Here is a 20,522-nt window from a genome sequence, read left to right on the forward strand (position 1 = left end):
GACCACAAATGATAGCTCAACAAAGTGGCTTATCATGTGGAAACGTATAGCAGCCAAATACTCTAAATGCTTGTTTCTAAATGTGGAGGGAAAAACCGGAGGAACCAGAGAAATATGCAAACTCCAATTATACAGGCATCAGGGTCTGGCTCGAACCCCCCACAACCTCCGTCATACCAGGCGAGGTAGTTATCTTTTACATGGAGTCAATTCACCACCTCCTCCAACGCAAATGTCAGATGACTAACAGCTGCAGTGACAACGGTGCCGACTTTTTAGTGTGACATATTAGTGACATGCCCTTGTGTTTGTTTTTGTTGAAGAGGTTTCCAAAGCTCCAAACAACAGTTGGCTGGACTCCTTTGCAACGTGAGTTGATTGTATTTGTCCTTTTTTCATCATTATTCTTACACGTCACACTCATCTGAATGTTATTTGTTGGCACAACCATTCACTGGAATTAACATTTGAATTCATATGATTCGTGTAAACTGGCTTTAAATATAATCCTGCAATGCGAATTAAGGTCCTGCTGCATTGACATGATGTTCCCATGAGATACAAATATTGACCCATTTAATTTCTCTTGTTTTTAGAGATATTTTTTTAGTTATATATTTGTTTTACAGTTGAGAATGCTATCGTAGTTTGGCTCTAAATTATGAACGTTTCTTCTGCCTTAATCATCAAATGGCATTTAAGCATCTGGGAATTATCGGGCAAGAGTTTATCCAACAGAAATTCAACAATGTCATAATTTGAAAAAGAAAAAAATTACTCCTTGCAGGTCAAAAAAAAGTTAGTGCTAATCCATTTCTATTTAAAATCTTTGGGAAGTCCATCTAAAATGGTATTATTTTTCTTGAAAGTTGTGGGCACAATGATACAGATCTCTCGCGAACCCAATCACTAGACAAGCAATGATTCACACCCCCAGCAATGAAATGAATTATTCCTATTCAGGGTCACAATTTGACAATTTTTTCAAATTATAAAAAAATATTTGTTTTAATGATTTAATTTAAAAAAATGTAAGACATTACACTTAAATTGGACCAGATGTCTTGCACCTGACCATCTCATTAAAAATTCAATCGGATATGCACAGTGATGGAATATGAACACAGCCAACATTTTACCCTGTGACAATTTGGAGCCGAGATGGTCCTTCTAAAATTGCACCCATGGCCTCAAAAATACAACTGTGTCGACCTGCATTTTCATTATACTTGACCATGAGCATTCTAATACTAACTCATTTTGAGCCGATCTTTCCAGAAACGTATTCCTGACAAAAATGTTAAAATAATTTTATAAAAGTAAAAAAAAATCGTTCCCATAATTTCGAAAGAATGAGACCTGTGATAACAAAGTGTAACTTTTCCTAAGGGTGGATCGCTCTGAATGGGTTTCTGATAATATGGTCTCCTACACATATTTCGCAAAATGAGTGGGCAGGAAATATAATAACTGCACATATATTCATACATAATCTTACCTTGTGATGGAGAGAGGTAGCAAAAATTACCAAGCTTCTGCTGAAGTCTTTGATATGTTATTAAATAACTGTAAACGTTTCAAAGGTGTTCGTGAACTCCTTCAGAATAATTATTTTTTCTAATTATGCAATTTCTTCGACGGTAAAGATCATGGCTTTTAATATTGTCCGCCCATGTTATATTGAACCCACTTCATCAATGCTACCTGAACGTTTATTTTTTCACGAGTGATGACAATTTTGACTTTAAAATGTTTGTTTAACCACCCAATTTCCGTATGTAAATAACTTGACCTTAAGTAACCCATATCCCCTAATTAAGCAGAGTTGACTGCATCAAGATCGTTAGCCATTTATGTTTTGTAATAATTGCTGTGTAGAGCTGCATTACGCAACACAAATCCAGAGGTGTTAAGCATTGATGACTTTCAATGGGTTTTAGTCACCGTCCACTTACACATGACATATGCAGTAAACAGTCTTAGATAATGTAAGTCAAGATATATAACCTCTATTAGATAAGGCCAAGCTTTGTCAAATAGCGTCCTACCCAAGTGCCTAGGTAGCCCAGTAGCGTCCGGCACTGAACCAGCACCGCCATGGAACTGGGTTAAAACCCTGGGGCTGGTTATTGGTCTCTGAGGGGGGCTTATGCATGCATGTTGGAGCAATGTGCCATGGTTTCTTTGGTTCAAGCCATGGGACTGAGTGTCGCTTAAGGCTCTGATGCCTCTTTCAGGGCACTGAGCTAGCAATTCTGAGAAAGCCTGCTACAGCTCTTGGTAATTAAATAAATAACAGTTATTGCACAGTGAGCTTGATGTCAACCCAGTTATCATTGAGTGCACAGACATTTTATATTATCCAATGGAACTGCTGCACCATATTTTACAACTCATGCACTCATACTGGTAAAAACCTCTACAGGGCAGATGACAGAAAGTGATTGAGACAGCGTGGGGTAAATCTGCTGTTTCCCAATCTCCAGCGTGTCTGACCTCTCAGTAGGGAATTTTCATATTTGAGTGAAGGTTCAGAATGGAATTGCACTTTACTTCAAAGCTCCTGAAAAAAGGCTGTGTGTATCACATTCATCAATATATAAATATGCTTTTGTCTCTCTTTCCTTCCCCCTTACTGGCAGTCCCTTCTCCAACCCGCCTTCAAAAATCTCTGACAAAACGTCGACACCAATCAAGCCAGCGATACCCAAAAAGCCGGACAACATTTTTTTGTCCGGACTCTCGGACCCGGCTCCTGGTCACGGACCCCCATCCAGGTCCACCCCTCAAAAACTAACAATGCCGGCGTCGAGTCACCACCTGAAACCGAGACCCGCGCAGCAACCTGCCGCCCCGCATGCCGACGAGCTGGCAAACTTGAGCCCTGGCCCTGCCGTGGCGAACCGTCGAAACTTTTTCGAGACACTCGAGCGGAAAAAGCATCAAGGCGATGCGAAGGCAGGCACCCCCGCTTCATCGGGGTTCCCGGCGGCCTCTTCGACGTTGCCGCGGGGCTTCTCAAAGAAACCCGAGACGTCCACATTCATGTTTCCGAAGGTGGCGTCGAGACCGCCGCGAGGGAGCGCTGCAGTCGACCGAACCGCCGACAGCGGCAGCGCCGCCACTCTGGATTCCCCGCGGGTGCCGGGCACCGAGGGCCAGGCCAGCCGCGACTCGTGCGACCACGACTCGGGCGTCCTTTCCCAGAGTGACGACTCGGCCTTCGGTAGCTTCGGCACGGGGACGGTGCAGGCACCGCACGACTTGGACTCGCCCTTCACCACGTCCAGCCCCCTGGCCGGTGGCGCCAAAAAACAGCAGAAGCAGCTGTTGACGAGGCCGCGTGGGCACGAGGCCTTGCCGGAGTGCGACGTAGGCGGGCGCGGGTGGTTCGAGGAGAGGGTTCTGGCTGTGCAGGCTCAGTTCGAGGCGAAGCAGATGGCCATGCAGGCGCTGACACTGCAGGTACGTGGGTGGAGATGGCTGGCTCCGTCGAGTGTCTACCGCACGCTTGGTGTGGCCAGGTGGCCAGCAACACAGGGATATGGGGTCTGGGCCGTACCATCCTTCATAAGTGGTCACTAAAAGCACTTACCCCAGCAGTCTAGGTAAGCTAATAAAGGTGATCTCTGTCTTCTGTGCGTGTTTGCTCACACACAGGTGAGCGAGCTGTGCGCTCGGAGAGAAGCTCGGCAGCAGAAACGCAAAAGGGCGACGCGGCCGCAGCCCCAGGGAGGGGAAGCAGTGCATTGTGGGAGCTCTGCTGAGGAGGATGGCAGAGATGATTGTGGCAATAACAACGGCGATGAGGATGATGATGCACAAGGTGGGTGTAACATGTGTAGCACGGGCAGAGTGAAGCTGTTAAAACAGATGTAAAATATAACGCTGCAAGAACATGTTCCACTGTACAGTGTTACACGAACACTGTTTTACACTGACACTGCGGGATTACATTGTGGGCAGCAGATGGCAGTGCAGCAAAAAGTATTGTATTCTACATCTATGCTCTCACATCTACACTCTCTGATAATATATGCATTGTCCTTGAAACTGATTTGAATGCCTTTTGCTGTCCTCTGGTCTAGCACCGTTTGAGACGAGGCTAAAAAGAAAGCTGTCTCTGGTGTGGACCAATCGGTTTCAAGGACAATGCAAATATCAGAGTGTGTGTTTTTGTTTGCATTCTGACCACAAGCATTGTGGTTAATGCAGACATGATTCCTTGTAAAAGGTTTACGTTTGGCGTTTTAACATCTTAACACCCGTTTTGTTGCCAGAAAAAAAGGGAAAAACCTATTATCATATTTTGGTACTGGCAAAGGAGATCCCATGATGTGAATAGTTTTGTTCATAGTTTACTTGGTACACACTCACATCAAAGATCACAGCACTGCTAGTGACTCTCAAGTTGCTTTGTATACAGAACAATGAATGCGACCTGTGCAACTTGCTCGCTGGCTTTTCTGCGCAGGGGATAGTGACAGCGAGGAAATCACCCGCCTTGTGGAGACGTTGCTGGACCTGCAACGTGACATGAAGCATCTCTCGCTGGAGCAGGAAAACCTGATTAGAAACGGACCCAAGGAGGTGGACACATTTCGCCCAACCACCCCAGTCAACCCCAAGAAGCAGTTATCGTCCACGCTTCCTCGGGCCAAATCGTCAGACAATTTACTGGGACGCGGCGAAGCGCGGTTTGTCCAGCCCTCTCCAAAGACCCCGAGCTTCGAGGGCCGAGAACACCACCCCCTGCCGGCAAGGCACGTGGTCCAGAAGCCACCGACGTCCGGCACCTACAACTCGATGACCCTGCCGTCGAAAAAGTCGCGCGCAAGAGACGCCAACCGCAACCGCAGTCCGGAGCGCGACCACAATTTAAACGTGCGCCTCGGTGGAGATGGGGACTCGGCCTCGACCGTCCGCATCACTCGCCGCCATCAGCTGCTGAGCCCCCGGCCGTTCGCGAGCAGCGTGCAGACACCGCACCTCCGTCGGTTTTACGCCGGCGTGGACGCCACGTCCCCCACGGCCGGCGCCGGCCTCAACGGCAATGACGGCAAGGGGGGGGGGCTCTCAAACGGTAACGAGGAATGGACGCCCATGGTCGCCAGTCCCAAGCCACGAGTTGGGACCGCGGCCGCGAAGATTCGGTCGGCGAAGGTGGACGGCAGAGGTGGCGGCGACGTGAAGAGGGGGGACGGTACGAGCGGAGGCGGGCTCAGTAAACGCAACTCAAAGTCGACTCCGGACCTGAGCGGTGAACACTCGAACTCGAGGCAGCAGCAGCTGCAGCCGCGACCAGGAACGCCGCACAATGCAGGCGGGAGCACGCCGAGGTGGGCAAGAGAGTTCTGCTCTGTGTGTTTGTGTTTGGTTGGCGTTCCGATTGATGTGTGTGTTATTTTTGTATTCATCGGTATCGGCGCCTGCTTAGGTTTCAAGGCTGTGTAATTCACAAATGTGGTATTGCATCCTTCAATGCGTGCATATTTTTATTCTTAGGTTTTTTCGGTAAAGTCACGTAGGTAAAAAATTAATAAAAGTAAAATAAAATAAAAATCACGACGTTTCGGAGGCAACACAAGCTTCCGTCTTCAGGTGGAACCGTCATAGCCACGACAGCTGTATCAAGTAAATGAGTGCATATTTATCGGACTATCTATTAGTACAGTGCACTTGAGGCCCTGGTTCAATTCCTGGCTCTTTACCAGTGGCAATTGGTATGTAAAATGAGTGCTTGGTGTGGACAACCATGACCATCAATTTTGGAGAGTTAGACCGGACAGACGTGTGTAGTACTGGCACAATTTCCTTTGTGTCGTGTGCTGGCCTGGATAAGTAGTAGATTTTAGCATCTTTTGTCTGTAAATGGGGAAAATTTGTATTTATTACCTGTATTCGTGCATGTTTTGATGTGCGTGTCATAGACGGAGAGACGGGAGGGACACTCCAGAACCCTTGTTGTCTAAAAGGAGAACACCAGGGAGAGGAGTTGACCAGTCGCGCACTACGGGTATATAGTGCACACACATGCAGAGTCACTAACACAGGCAGGCTGTGGATAGCAACGTACACGCTTATGGCCATTTAAATACGCACAAACACAACACACACACACGTTCGCACAAGGATTCCCACCAGCTGTTCCATTCTCGCACACTAGCACGGGACCGGCATGCAGCGTTCGTGACGGCAACGTTAAGTATTTGATACCACTGGACGGGGCACGAGAAGCTGGTCCAGGCGGCTTGCGCGACTGACTTTTTCTTTTCAAAACCGATTTGAAAAGTTGCACATTTGGCAGACATATCCGTGCCAGCATGTGGTCGTCAAAGTGCACCTAGCCTGGCACAAGCGCCGTGGCGACGTCGTCACCTCTTAGTGGCAAACGACGGCTGTTTTTGTGTTGTTGGGTGTGTTTGTGCGTGCTCACTTGACTGTTGAGTTAGCGCACTGCCTCCTGAGCTACATTACTGGTTGTACAATACACCAGCGGCAATTAGCATCAGACTTTGGCTTGAGCCACCACTAGGTTATGTAAATGTTTTGCCGATTTTCGTGAATCCGTTACTGGATGACGGCCCCTTCTGCTCATGTGGGTAATGGGGGAGGTTTTGACAATATTCAGCCATGCTGTGTCAGTTCAGTTTGGTTAGGTGGGGAGTGTAGACATTGGAGCATAGAAGTACGCAACAACTGTCGATTTACGCGAGGTAAACCTTGCCTAAATTAATACAAGGTGTGTTCACAATTTAATACTGAGAATACATGCGGTGGCCCAACGACCACAGACTTAATAGGTGCTCGTGAACAGAAAATCCAGATTTTCTATAGGCTAAACTCTCAGTGGGTCGTCTTTTGCTCATTGCAAATATGCATGCACTCTGCTGAGCTCTAAAGGTGCCCCCTACAAAACTGCTTCAAGGCATAGCTTTGCATGCGCGCGTTGGTTTGTTTGACCTTTGGTGTACATGAGTACAGCCCTTGTGTTCGTGCTGTGCTGAATGAGTACCTCCCCGTGCCGTGGGGGTTACTTGGCCAAGCCGCTAGTCAGTGCGGGTTGGAGAGAAGGTGGTTATGAGAGATGTGTGAGCATAGAAGTACAGTACTATAATGGATTTTGTTATACCGCCTTCTGCTGCCCACCACACACCCCCAATAATAATCTCATCATACATGATCGTCACCCATAAAAGCAGTGTGAAGGGTCCACCCTGCTTGGCTTCCTGGGTGTGATGGGATCTGGGCACCTTTCAGGTGATTTGGTCACAGGCTGACATAGTATGTATAGATTCATATTCTTGGTTCTTTCGGTAAAGTCACGTGGAAGGGAAACAATAAAATAATAGTAAATATAAAACAATAAAATCCTCACGACGTTTCGACTGCAACACAAGCAATCATCATCAGGTGTGAAATCCACAGCAAGAAAATTTGAATAAAGTGGCGGTTTTTTCTTAACGTCAGCACCACGGACAGCGATTTTGGCAGTTGTCCAGATGGACGAGTCCATTTATGTTCAGAAAAGAGGAGGGGGAGAGGAAGAGAATGGAATGCGGTCTGAAAGTCACCGTAAGCGTGAACACAATCAATTAAGACCCGAAATGGTTGATCAAATCCTTCCAAAGATTATTAACTTACACAAACAATATGAATGCGTGTGTGTGCATGGGTTGTGTGTGTGTGTGTGGCCTTAATAGCCTGGCACAAGTGCCGTGGTGACATCACTGCCACTTGATGGCAAATGGGGGTTGTTGTTTTGTTTGTGTGCACATTTAACATGCTCAACAGGGACCGCTATAAGCAAGCTGCAGTCTACTTCGTGCGCATCGCTGGCATCGCTGCCTGCCCACAGTGCTGGGCGTGGATCTGCTGCTCGCAAGAGGTAAAAACATATATTCTGAACAGCGGGGATTCCCGATATAAACTCACACCTCGGTTTTCATGACATCGCCACTTTATAATTGGGCAATCAAAATGCCTGCCTGGCTGACAGCTGACCTGCCGCGCATTATTATTTTCCCCCTCTCCATGTAATGGTGCTTCACTTGCATTTTTTGTGCCGATGGTGAACTGTCAGGTGTGGACTGTTAATATTCCTCGTGGTGCGTTACACCAGGGCGATATCTTCTAGCAATTTAGAGCAATTTGATTCAGCCAAATGTGAAGTCTGTCTAGGGTTTGAAAGAAAAAAAAATCTAATTTCGTGTCATTTGAATCAATGTCATTCTGGTCAAATTCCCAAAATATTATTATTTCTGCATTCAAACGCTGTCGGCAGACTTCTTGTAGATAAAAACACTCGTATTCTATTAATCAATTTCTTATATGCCTAAGAGGTTTCATATTACTGGAATCAATTGCGAGCTATTTTAATTTATTTAAAACAATTCTGAATGATTTAAGAGTGTGCAATGCTGGTTAATAATGGCTGTGGGATAAGTGTGCTGTGCCCAGTAGTGTGCTTATTCTTGTGTGAACTCCTCCGTTCAGCCCCCGGTTTTTTTAATCTCTCAAACACAAACCAAGGAGGAGAGCCTTCGTAATGTGTGATGGTCAAAAGGTCATGGTCAGTTCTGTTGAGGCCTTCACATCGTGCTCTTGCTTCCTCGCTAGTGATTAGGCCCTCGACATTCAATACGCCACATGCAGACTGATGAAGGTGAATTCAGTATTTTACTTCTCATCAATAGGGACCCTGTTTTCAGGTTAAATATGAATAAACTCACCATTGGAACCTCATTTGCCAGAAGAAAAAATATGATAATTGTTTTTTTACCCTTTTATCTGGCAACAAAACTGACACCTTTTTTTAGATAATCAGAGTTGTGTTTTTTGTTTGCATTATGACTGCAGGTATTGTGGTCTATGCAAACATGACTCCTTGTAAAAAAGGTGTCAGTTTTGTTTCCAGATAAAAGGGTAAAAAAACAATTATCATATTTTTTCTTCTGGCAAATGAGGTTCCAATGGTGGAAATGCTTACCCCGAGCTCTCATACTCTGATGGTGCATTGTCTTTGAGTTGTGCGCCTTTTGGCGTCATCTGGTCCAACACCATGTGAGACTAGGCTCTAAGGAAAGCTGTCTCCAGTGTGGACCAATCAACTTCAAGGACAGTGCATACATTATCAGAGTTATGTTTTTTGTTTGCATTATGACTGCAGGTATTGTGGTCTATGCAAACATGACTCCTTGTAAAAAAAGGTGTCAGTTTTGTTGCCAGATAAAAAGGTAAAAAAACAATTATCATGAATAAACTCCTTTAAAAAAGTTTTTTTTTTTAAACAACGTTTTTTTGAACAACTTCGTTAAACTCCACCGTCGAGAAGTACGTCAATGATGCGGCGCCTGCTCCCACATAAACGCTTACTTGAATTCATTAATTCCGTAACTCGTTCACACAGAGCAGGCGCGCCTGAGACACGTGCCGCCTGCTTCTTGGGCGAGGCGATTCCAGAGTTTAGGGACCGCGGCGTTTTTCACCTACACAAATATAAATATAAATAATAAGGCATTCATACGAAATGTGAATTGCTTTAAAGTAGCAAATTAATTGATTAATCGATACAGGCATACATTGTCACCGGATCTGAGTGCGTGTGCAACATTATTAATTGATTGGACAACACGAAGTAGACTGAATTTTGATTACAAGATTTGACCACGACAAACATCGGAGTGGTTCGGGTATGCATTTTGTGAGCTCCAGCACAACCTTTGTATGTTCCCTTTAATAGGTATTTTCTAATTGCACTTGCTCCCCACATACACGTGTATATATATATATATATAAGCACACGTGGGAAGCAGTGAAGAAGTGGATAGTATACTGTACTATGAGCCCATCGACCTAACTTAGATTTCCGACTATGGTTAATATCAGTGGCGAGTGATATCAGTATCGATCGTGGGCTTCCTCTCAGTCCAGTCAGCCTTAAATCAGTACCTGGTGCCGGTGTGTAAACATCACAAAGGCAGATTCGGTCAGTCATGGTGCTCACCACACAACTCTCTTGTCTGTGGTTCCAGTCTTAATAGGTGCTTGCCAACACCACTTGTCCCAACGACTACACGGGGGATCTTTGTCTTTGTGATATATAAAAAAAAAATTACGAAGTATTTACTGTGTAAATGAAACTGCATCTCAAACAGCTGTACAGAAACATCTGTACAGACATGTATTGTATAGATGCATGTGCTCACACCCACGCGTGCATGTGTGTGTGCGCGTGTGTGTGCTTGTGTGTGTGTGTGCTTGTGTGTGTGTGCTTGTGTGTCTGTAGGTGTGGGTCGATGGAGGTGTTGGATGGGGAGGGAGTATCAAGCGAGGAGAGGGACTGGGACAGTCAATCAACTGGCTCTTCCACATACACAGGTATGAGCATTTATCATATGATGGATGACGTACAACGCAGTGCCTTACACTGGGATGGTGGTGGGTGGTGTGGCTGCGTGGGTGGCTGAGGAGGTCGCTGGGTTGGGATGGGTGTGGGTCGATGACAAGGATCTCGGTGATTGTGAAAATGGTAACGTTGCCGTTGGTGTCGGCGGTGATGTGTTGCAGGCCCCCGGCTGTTTGTGGAGCCGAGCAGTAAAACGAACCGCTCGCTGGTGCAGAATGCGGTGTCGCACTGCTGCCTGGCTGGCAAGGTGAACGAGAATCAAAAACTGAAGGTGCTACAGGTCAGTTGGTCACTCAAATAAGCGCCTCTGTCTCGCCCGTCAGTAGCTTGGTCGGTGAATTTTTCTGTCGTGCATGTCTTGGCCCCATAACCCTATCTGCCTCTGCGTTTGGGTATAAATATCTACTTCGTGCTACCCGAGAATGCCATGATATGAACTCCTAACAAGAAAGCTCTTGGAAATGGTGAGGAGGTGGGGGGACAGGCCCCAGGACACACTTTACTCTCAGCATACCCTGAATGACAGCTGATCCTAGCAGGAGAATGGGTGGATGTGGGCCTCAAGTTCCTTTTTATCTTTATTTTGCTCATTATCTTCGTCATACCCCCCCCCACACACAGTCCCCACTCCCCACCTTCGTTAGAAAATGAAAACTTTAACAAAAGCCCCCCTTTAGGAAGTAAAGACTTACCCAGAGGGCTTAATCCCGAGACAAGCAAGCTTTGCTCGTACGTTCATGTGCCATTCTGTTATGACTGTTGATTTGGGTTTAATAAAAACCGAAAATATCTATTTCGTATTTTCCATAATAGAGGTTTTTTTTGTGGGAGTAGGTATTTCGTATTTACATTTATAGGTCACTGCTTTGGCTGTGTGCAGCACAGGATGAAAATACTTTTTTCTACCTGTGCTTGCACATTGGCATAAATAAGTACAGCTTCAAAACTGATAAATATTTCAGATGAAATACAACTTTGAAAGGATCATTGGTGAATTGTAAACGTATTTAATATTTTTCAGTTGTGGTGTGTTTACTGATGACAACAACGGCAGTGATGATTTTCTCGACCTCATTTACTTCACTGCACATGTCCTGGATAATTGTCCGTGTGTGGAAGTCTTTTTTGCTGCATGCATCCAATGTTTTTTCGGATGCGCCGCAATTTTTGGCAGTCATTGATTTATTGACTAACAGGTATACATCAGAGGTACATATTCATAAGGACCTTAATCCAGATGCACTTTAGACGAATGGTACATGCATCTCAAGCATCTGTAAGCCGATAGCATCGTGTGTGCTCGTACTGACTCTTCAACCTGCGTCCTTTTGAAAAACGCTCTGACCTATCCCACGCTCAACACGCTTGCTGACATTTCCCCCCCCTTCCCCCCGGCTAATCAATTTCCACTCACCTTTTCACCATTCCTTCTTTCTCTCTCTCTCTCTCCCCATTTCATCCTCGCTCAACCTTCCCCCATCGCCTCTCGTTGCTGCAGGAGCTGGAGATGTGCGACGCGCCCCACTTTCTCATTCTGTTCCGGCCGGGCGGCGGCTGGCAGTTCCGCGCGCTCTACGCGCACTACCCCGAGACGGGTGCCGTGTGGCGGCTGTGCGGCCTTGGCCCCGCGAGCCTCACAGCTGGTTCGCTGACGGAGCGCGCCACCGCTCTCTACAAGTACAGCTCTGCACACAAGGGCTTCCTGCAGCTGCCGGCATCGCGCAGCCTGGGCCCGAGCGTTGACGCGTTCACCCTCAAGCAGAACCAGGGCTTTGTGAGCGACCGCCGGAAGTGGGCATCGGCCATGGAGCTCGACTGCTAAATGGGGCCCAGGGGTCACAGTGAGGGGGGAGGGACAGGGGTGTGCTATGGCGGTCGCCTGCTGAAAGCAGGGTGAGGACAAGCCAGGGTACGTGCGATTGGGCCGTGGCTCGGTCGGCACTGTCAGTCCCTCCTTTGCCGCCCCCGCCCCCCATCACCACTGCCCCCCACCCCTCCTGCCAGGGTTTGTGTGGACATTGTTGGCAGCTGCCACACACAGTGCCTGGTTATTGCACAGTTGTGATGTGTGTTGAGAGAGACGGACAGATATTTTGAGCACGCGCATGGCTTTTTTTTTTATTGGATCAGAGGTAATGGCAGCCAAGGGAAACAGGACATTAAGCATCTTTTTAAAGTCCCCACTGAGGAAGAGGCGCGAGTATTGCATTTGTGTGTGTGTGTGCTCGCACGCATGTGTGCAGCAATCGAGTGCAATTTATTCGTAAACTGTAAAATCCAAGGTTTGCTTCCCATAGCATCGTTGCTGTGTCTGAGGGAGGTTGGCTACAGCACACTTTGTTATGTTCCTAAGCAGATAGTCGTGGCCACTCTTGAAGCTGAGTCGTCGTGTATAGATGGGACCTTGATGTATGGTATACCTGGAGTATGCAGTACAGAAAGTAGGTGAGGGCACCCCATTTGTGCAGAGTGTGAGTTCTCCCTTGCTAGGCATGGATGTTCTCCCTTCATTGCAATTTCCTCCCAGTTGTGTAAGTACTTCAAAATGAAATGAAATATCCGAAGCAGGAACTTCTTGAAGCCTTGAGACCCAGTGAGTTTTTTCTGTGGAAAGATTTCCAAAATCGCATAGATTGAATAGCACCTGAATGCATCTTCAGTTTTAAAGCTGGATAGTAATTTTCTGTAATTGGTGACCACAATTAAATTGGTATTAAAGCAGCAGAATTTTCCATAAATTAGAGCATATATATTTTTTATAAATAAATCCAACATGAAAAAATAGTAAGTGAAAGGCCGTTGGCAAAAGAGTGTATTTTCTCATTAAAATAAACGTTCATTTTAAGCTACTTCATCGGCTGTAATTGCCTACTGTCTTTGTGCCAATGTTTTTTTGTCAGTTCCATCCAATTCAGTTGAGCTAAAATGCAATCCTATAAAATGGCCATAAAATTAAGTAGTTTTGTGAAACCACTCTGCAGATTGTTAAATTGTCTCACTGTAGTTAATATGCTGTGCTCAACTCGCTCGGGATATTGATCAATTGTGGCCAAGGATCTAAAAGAAAAATTATAAATTGCAATCCATTTCCTTAAAATGAGCAATGCCTCCAGCAATACAATTGTAGCTTCCGTAATTGTGAAGCTTCCCCCACCGGCCTTATAGCAACTACCAACGTTCATCAGATCCATGTCTCCGTCTCAGATTTTCACCTCTAAAGCCGACCCAAGCCATTCGTTTGCAACTTTGCAGATTTAGTGCCCTCATGCACATGAGACTGTGAAGTATTTATGTGGGAGCTGTGCAGTTGACAGAATTACAAATGTTGTCGTCAGGCTCTGCGTATTGGCTGCTTGTCTATCTCCGATGCAGACTAATCAGACCTGTATCCCTTCATCCCAGAAAGAGAAAAAAAACACGAGGTTGGATACCCTAGCAATCTGCAAGCCTGCCACCGAGCCGGTTTGCATGGAGTTGAAGGTTTAATTATCCCGAAAGATAGACGCTCAGTATTTAAATCCTTCACTACAGTATATTTCATACTAAAGCTTGGTGTGCGCTTTAAAGTGGATTGTAAACTGTGATGTCATTGTAAGAGTGAGCTTTTGGGTGCTAGTGTCCTAGCCAAAATCTGAAAATTCCTTGCAAGTAAATTGTAAAGAGCTAACAATTCTTCTTTTAAAACTATGACCTCTCTTGTACAAGATATTATGAGAATGGGCAAAAAAAATGTACATTGTTGATTTGGCTTCGTCTAAGCGGTGAAACGCAGACCTTAGTATTAAGAGACAGCTGCTGTTCGTGCGATTGTGTTTGGCAGTGGCACATCGAGATTGGTGTAAAATATCAAAAGCGAGTCAATGACAAAGAAATGTAAATATGAAAATAACTAACCTGCCAGTTGACGCCTCGTAGACTTTACACGGGGAGGTTCGTTTTGAGTAACCAAGTAATCACGAGGGAGTTTTTGTGATGAATCAAGTTTAATTATTTCAAAAGGCTCAGGGCTAATGGGTGGGTTGGGGTGATGGTGTGTTGCAGGTGATTTTGGTAAAACCACATGTTCTATGGGTTGTTAATCTCCACTAATGCCAATACAGTAATGTTGTGATTCACATTGGGTGTGCGTGCGTGTGTGCACGCATGCCCATCGTTGTGTATAATGATCAGCATCCAGTCTTTTAAGCTTTGGAGATCATGCCACCGAGGACATATCCTCAAACTGACACTGTGAGATCTACAATCACGGGGTACTCAAGTCTCTCAACACTATGTTTGAGACAGTATTTGTACAATGTTTGTGTTACACGTGTGCATTCATTCCCATCGTGCACGGTATTTCGGTGTTACTATTACACCTGTTCACGTATGCGTGCGTGTGTGTCTCTTTGTGTGCTGTTGTGTGTGCATGGGAGTAAGCGGTTGTGTAGTGGTTAGCACACTGTGCTGCAAATCCAGCGTCCGAGTTCGATCCTCACTCACGACCAACAAAAGTGGTGAATGTTTTAACCGGTCCTGAGTGTCCCTCTAGGTCAACTCAGCCTTAAATGAGTGCAGTAAGTCCTCTATTTACTTTTAGACTTAAAACTTTCGTGACTGCAGGAATTCATATTCTTGGTTCTTTCGGTAAATTCACGTAGATAGAAAACACAAAATAAAAAAAATGTAAGTAAAAAAATATATTTTAAATATAAATTGAAAGTAATAATAATAAAATAATAAATTGAAAGTAATAAAAGCAAAAAAACCACTCTCCGCCTGATAAAGACCGTTTGTGTTGCGATCGAAAGGTCATGGGTTTTTTGCTTTTACTATTTTCAATTTAGTTTACTACTTGAAATTTTTTTTATTTTATTGTGGTTTTTTGCTTTTATTATTTTCAAATTTTTTTCTTTATTATTATAAATATATATATATTTATCTGATTATGTTTTATTTTATTTTTTAGATTTTTGGTTTCATATCTACGTGACTTTACCGAAATAACCAAGCATATCCTCTATGATACGTCGAACCTATTTACGTTGTCTCACTATGGTCATCGCCAATGAACTGGGGAAAATAATTTGCCTTCAAATGCATTGAATTCACAACGACGTAGTTTTGGAAAAATTTGAAAGAAAAGAACGCGGCGGTGCCCCATACCCCAACTCCCTCTCAAGTCCCCTTCACCCCACACCAGGCCTCGAAATGCAATCTCTGTCACCATCTTCAGTAAGTGCTCAGTATGAACTTAGAACATGTATTTAAACTTGTTAGATAACATTATTTTTGGTATCTTTAATTAAAAATGTTAGAAAAATTTTGCTAGAAAAATTACCCTCGGGAACTTATCATAAATTAATGTGATTAAGTAAAATTTAAAAAAATTGGTTTCCATTTATATTGTTTAGCCAAACGTCGCATTTTCCAGCAACGCATCCCCAACGTAAATAGAGGACGTGTACCATACCTGGTGCGGTGTGTAAGCATCAGCACTGGGGAGACAATTCAGCCAGGCGCGCTGCTGGTCCCCCCCCCCCTTCCGCCATGTGCTGTGCCGATCTTCATAGGTGCTCGCTAACAGCAGTTGCACCAGCAGTCTGTTCAAGGCTATACAGGAGATCTTTGTCTTAACTGCGAACCGTCCTAGGTTTTATTCCCATCCACAGCTAACATCAGTGGCGACTGATACCCGAACCAGTCCTGGGCACCCACGAGGTATACTCGGTATTAAGCAAGTACCTGGCGTGGTTTGTAAACGTCAGCACTGGCAAGACAAGTATTTTCCAGGCATGGATTCTGGCCACACCACACCCTCGTGTGTGCCATTCTAGCTTTCATAGGTACTCACTATCAGCACTTGCTCCAGAAGCCCATGTAGGCTTTTTGGAGGATCTTTGTTTGTGTGAGCACCTTTGGATACGGATGGATGTTTTGACTGTATGGACTGCAGACTTGCCCTTGATTGGATCTAACCTAAGTCAGGCTGGCAGCACAGATCGCACCTCTGCACGCATCGTGCCCCACAGCTCTCGGCCTGACACCTGAGACAGCTTCCGAGGATTGCAGTGGCTGTATTGAGCGGTGGTAGAACATGACAAATGCTATTTGTGTTAAAGAATCAAACCTGAACTAAAGCTTAACATAAAGAGACCCTGACCTGGAGCTTGGCATTGGCTCTAGTATTCACTATAAATTTTGCACGAAAGCTTAAAAAATCTCAAACCTGTAACCAACTCTAGATTTGAAGTTTTCGTAACTGCAGGGATCCGTACTCTTTGGTTCTTTCGGTAAAGTCACGTAGGTATAAAATGAATCAAATTTAAATAAAAAATTGCTACAAACCTAGACCAACCCTTTAAAAAGACCCAGACATTGACCGAATAATTTTCAACCCTGGTTATAAAAAAAAAAAATCTTAACACAAGGTCTTAGACTGTGGCATAATTTATTTCCATGGAATTAATAAGGCTAGGATTAAGGGTAACCTTTTCCATAATCCTAGCTCTAGCAATTAAGAAGATACTCTGTCTCTAATTTTAACCATAACCTTATGCATAATTCTATCCCGAACATTAAAGAGAAGACGCCGAGCCCTAATCCTCCTATTGGCTAAACTCAAGCCTTCCCTGCAACCCAAGTTCAGTTCCTCATCCTAAATATCTCGAAGCCAAACCGTGATATTTCTGATTATGAATCATTACCAGAATTGATTACTACAGCATCAACCATGCTCATCGATGCAAATCACTGTTTTAATGATCACAGCTTATTTTTTCTCATTACAACCTCCAGGGAACTCACGTGCGTGCGTGTATATGTAAGTTTTTTTCGTCCTGTTCTGCGTTCGTGCAATTTAGCAGCCGGATCCGCTTTCCCCGTGTGGGTTAACAGCCATGTCTGTGTGTACTTTCTTAAGCAAGCGATTGCATTCTTAAGAATGCTACCGTGTACTGCTGTCCATCTCTCTGATGGTAACTACACCACGAATTTCCCAACCGACATGTATGCCCCGCGTGTGGCTTGCTAATGAGCACAAGGAGCGAGAGTGCCTTGCCAACCCGACATCGTGGTGTTAATAATGCATTTAAGCAAAAAAAAAATGCATGACACCTTCCATGCTGACGAAGCTGATGCGACAGAGGAAGGCCATACTCCACATATCCTCGTTACGGTGGCTGGGGTGAGGCGAGAAATGGACTTTGTGTCCAACTTCAGGCTTTCTCTGCAAAACAACTATCATTGGGAAAATCGTCTTGCGATAACAGGTGCTATTATAGTAACCACGTAGGTTTCCGTAGCCCACTCGCAATCCAAGTCGGGGCCGCCGAGTAAGGCCACGTGTTGAGCATTTCTTTTTCTCAAGGTTTTGCCACACGACTGAGACCCTCTTCAGGAGTTGATGAATGCGGAAAGTATTCACTTTCTGATGAAGATTCCCATAGTGCTGCGTGGCAAAAGCTTGCGAGAAGATGCGCTAAACACGTTGTTGCCTTTGCCCACACTCCTGCGGGTGTCTTCGGCTCCTGAAGATGCCCCTTGTCGTGCATGGAAAGCTTGAGAGAAGAGATCTTTATCCTGCGGCCTTACCCAGAAGACCACGTTGACCGCACTTGGATGTGCTGTTGTGTAAGGGCATTATTATTAAACGTCACCAATGTACAGGGAGAGGTCAAGAAGGTTTTACGGGGTGGTTACATTACTGTAGTACACACAATAAGTGTCAAATTTATTTTTAAAGGAAACTTTTTTAATACTGTATCTTGATCAAATTCGAGTAGAAAATTTGGGGCGACGGAATTGTGTATCGGATGACTAAATGTAATCACAACAAAAAGTTTAAACTTTTAAAATAGAGCTCTGTAAAATGTTTAGGACTTTGTACATCAATTGTTTGGTTTATTTTCATACCATGTTCACAAAAATGTGACCACTCATAAACTGACTACACATTAAGTACTGGTGGTGGCTTCAGCAACACTGAGGATTGGGGTCCAATTGGAGTGTCTCGTCTGAATCCAGGTTTATATATAAGCATCTGTTCATGGCAGATTAGGTGCCATGACTCGCTGTCATGTTGCTCAGCCCTATATACAACCACTGACTTTCCTATGTCAAAGAATGGATGTTGCAACAGGAAGCTGCTTGATTTTTGTTTATTTGTGTGTTAGTGCCAGTGTGTGTATGAGTGTTCGCGAGGGGAGCGGCGATGTTGCGGTTAGCGCCCTGCGTCATGAGCCCTGGCAACCCGAGTTCAATTTCCGCTCCGGACCAACACCAGTGACGATCTGAACCGGTTCTGGGCCTCCCCTAGGTCGACTCGGCCTCAAATTAGATCCTGGTGCAGTGTGTAAACATTGCCACGGGTGCTGGCCACCCACCCCCTCGTGTAGTGTTCTGGCCTTCATAGGTGCTTGCTAATAGCACTTGCCCCAAAAGTCTATTAAGGCTATATTGGGGATTTTTTCTTTCGCGAGTGTGTCGATGTAGTATTTAATGCACATCCATGTCACCTATGTTTGATTCCTGATAACGCACAACATCAATGACCAGTGGTATCTCAACCTGTACTGGGCCTCATCTAGGTCAACTCAACCGCAAATGAGTATCATGGTGCAGTGTGTAACATTGAGCATCGCGGAGACAAAGAAAGTGTGCATGTGCCATGTGAGCCTTACGTGCTCGCTAAAAGCAGTAAAGCTAAATGGTTTTTTTTGTCTCGATTTGTGCGAGAATGAATGTGTGAGTCTGTCCAATGCTGGTGAGCACAGCCAATGCAACCTCTTGCTTACAGCCCATTTTGTATTCGGTCGTTTCCATCTCTCATCACTACGCTACAGTGGCTCGGCCAAAGCAATAAATGCAGAGCGATGAGGAAGGCAGCCGCCCAGGCCAAACTCATGTTTCCTCCGAAATGTCGTTCGAAACCGCGGTGCGAATGGTGTAGCTGGGAGGATATTGTGCTACTGAAAGCGAATGTGACGTGACGAGAACTTTTGGACACAGTACAGAAACTATTGTTGATCCTGGTTCTTGTTTTGCGACTAGGACATATTCTTGTAAATGCCCGTCGTAGTCTTTGTATGTTTGATAATTAAAAAAAACACATTTAAGTGGGGAAGTTTCGCAATCAAAATGAAAACCTTGTTTCAAAAGTAGTTTAAGAGAATGTGCTGCTTGTTGAAAATTAACAGGACCCTTTTTAACTTTTGCAGACGCTCTGTTGAAGGTTGTCTCGCGCCACTAAACAGAAACTTTCAAAAAGGCTTTCCTTTGCCAAAACTTAAGGCGTGTATATTTTGTGCCCTCTGAGTCATTTTATTTTGTAAAAAAAAATTAGTCAAGTGTAACTGTGCTGTACGTGTCTTGTAACTGTAATCTATGTTTGATTAAACGAAAAAATGTTGGCCTGTTTAAACTTATTTTATATGTTCGTGTTTACAGGCAACACGGGCTGTGCATGACGAGGCTGCGTTTGTTCATAAATGTCTCTGAAACGGCGCAAAAAAGGACTCCGTTTTATGGCCTTTGGGTACAAACTTGTGGGTTAGCTGTTGTTCCTCTCAAATATATTTTTGCCGGCGAATGCTCATGACTGCAGGAACTCGTGGGGGTTGCTAGTTTTGTTTAAGAATAGGGAACTATTGCAGTTTTGGGCGGTTAAATGTAGGCTGGGATTGTTAATGGTATATGATCTGAACATCTGTATACTGTATTCTCTATTTGCTGTTAAAATAAATAAAAAATACAAGTAAAGCCGGTGGGATTGTCTGTAAAGTTTCAGGCGATCAGTTTGTTGCAGTCATTTTTAAATCCTTTATATTAAGTTCACTTGCTTGCTTGCGCGCTTACGACCGTGCAAATCTTTTGGTCGTTTTTTAACCCACTTCCCGTGATCCAATCGAGCTGACATTTTGCACACATACTCGTTGTGCGTGACAATTTATTTTAGTGAAAAAAAATGTCCAAAATTTTCCACTTTGTAGCAAATTTTTTTTTTTCATATTTAATTTAAAATACCAATGTGATAAAAATGAAACTCTTACTCAAGAAAAACAAATGAATAATAAAATAAAACCGATGCCACGCATATAAAGGATTTATAGTGAAAAACTTTGTTTTTACGGGTTAA

At 44.6% G+C, this 20,522-nt stretch overlaps 1 protein-coding gene across 1 annotated transcript in view; it reads left to right on the forward strand.

Annotated features, from left to right (window-relative positions):
• Positions 1 to 20,146, forward strand: part of LOC144719533 (calmodulin-regulated spectrin-associated protein 1-B-like) — a 59,526-nt gene extending 39,380 nt beyond the window's left edge. The window contains exons 10-18 of the mRNA XM_078595542.1: positions 324 to 369; positions 2,643 to 3,465; positions 3,661 to 3,826; positions 4,475 to 5,339; positions 5,931 to 6,016; positions 7,795 to 7,888; positions 10,289 to 10,380; positions 10,570 to 10,688; positions 11,907 to 20,146. Of these exons, the coding sequence (XP_078451668.1) occupies positions 324 to 369; positions 2,643 to 3,465; positions 3,661 to 3,826; positions 4,475 to 5,339; positions 5,931 to 6,016; positions 7,795 to 7,888; positions 10,289 to 10,380; positions 10,570 to 10,688; positions 11,907 to 12,230 (2,615 nt within the window). The 3' untranslated portion in view covers positions 12,231 to 20,146. The remainder of the gene's footprint in view (positions 1 to 323; positions 370 to 2,642; positions 3,466 to 3,660; positions 3,827 to 4,474; positions 5,340 to 5,930; positions 6,017 to 7,794; positions 7,889 to 10,288; positions 10,381 to 10,569; positions 10,689 to 11,906) is intronic.
• Positions 20,147 to 20,522: the final 376 nt, after the last annotated feature.

This window comes from Lampetra planeri, chromosome 6, assembly GCF_965212315.1.
Source record: "Lampetra planeri chromosome 6, kcLamPlan1.2.h2, whole genome shotgun sequence".
In the NCBI taxonomy this organism is placed as follows: Eukaryota; Metazoa; Chordata; class Hyperoartia; order Petromyzontiformes; family Petromyzontidae; genus Lampetra; species Lampetra planeri.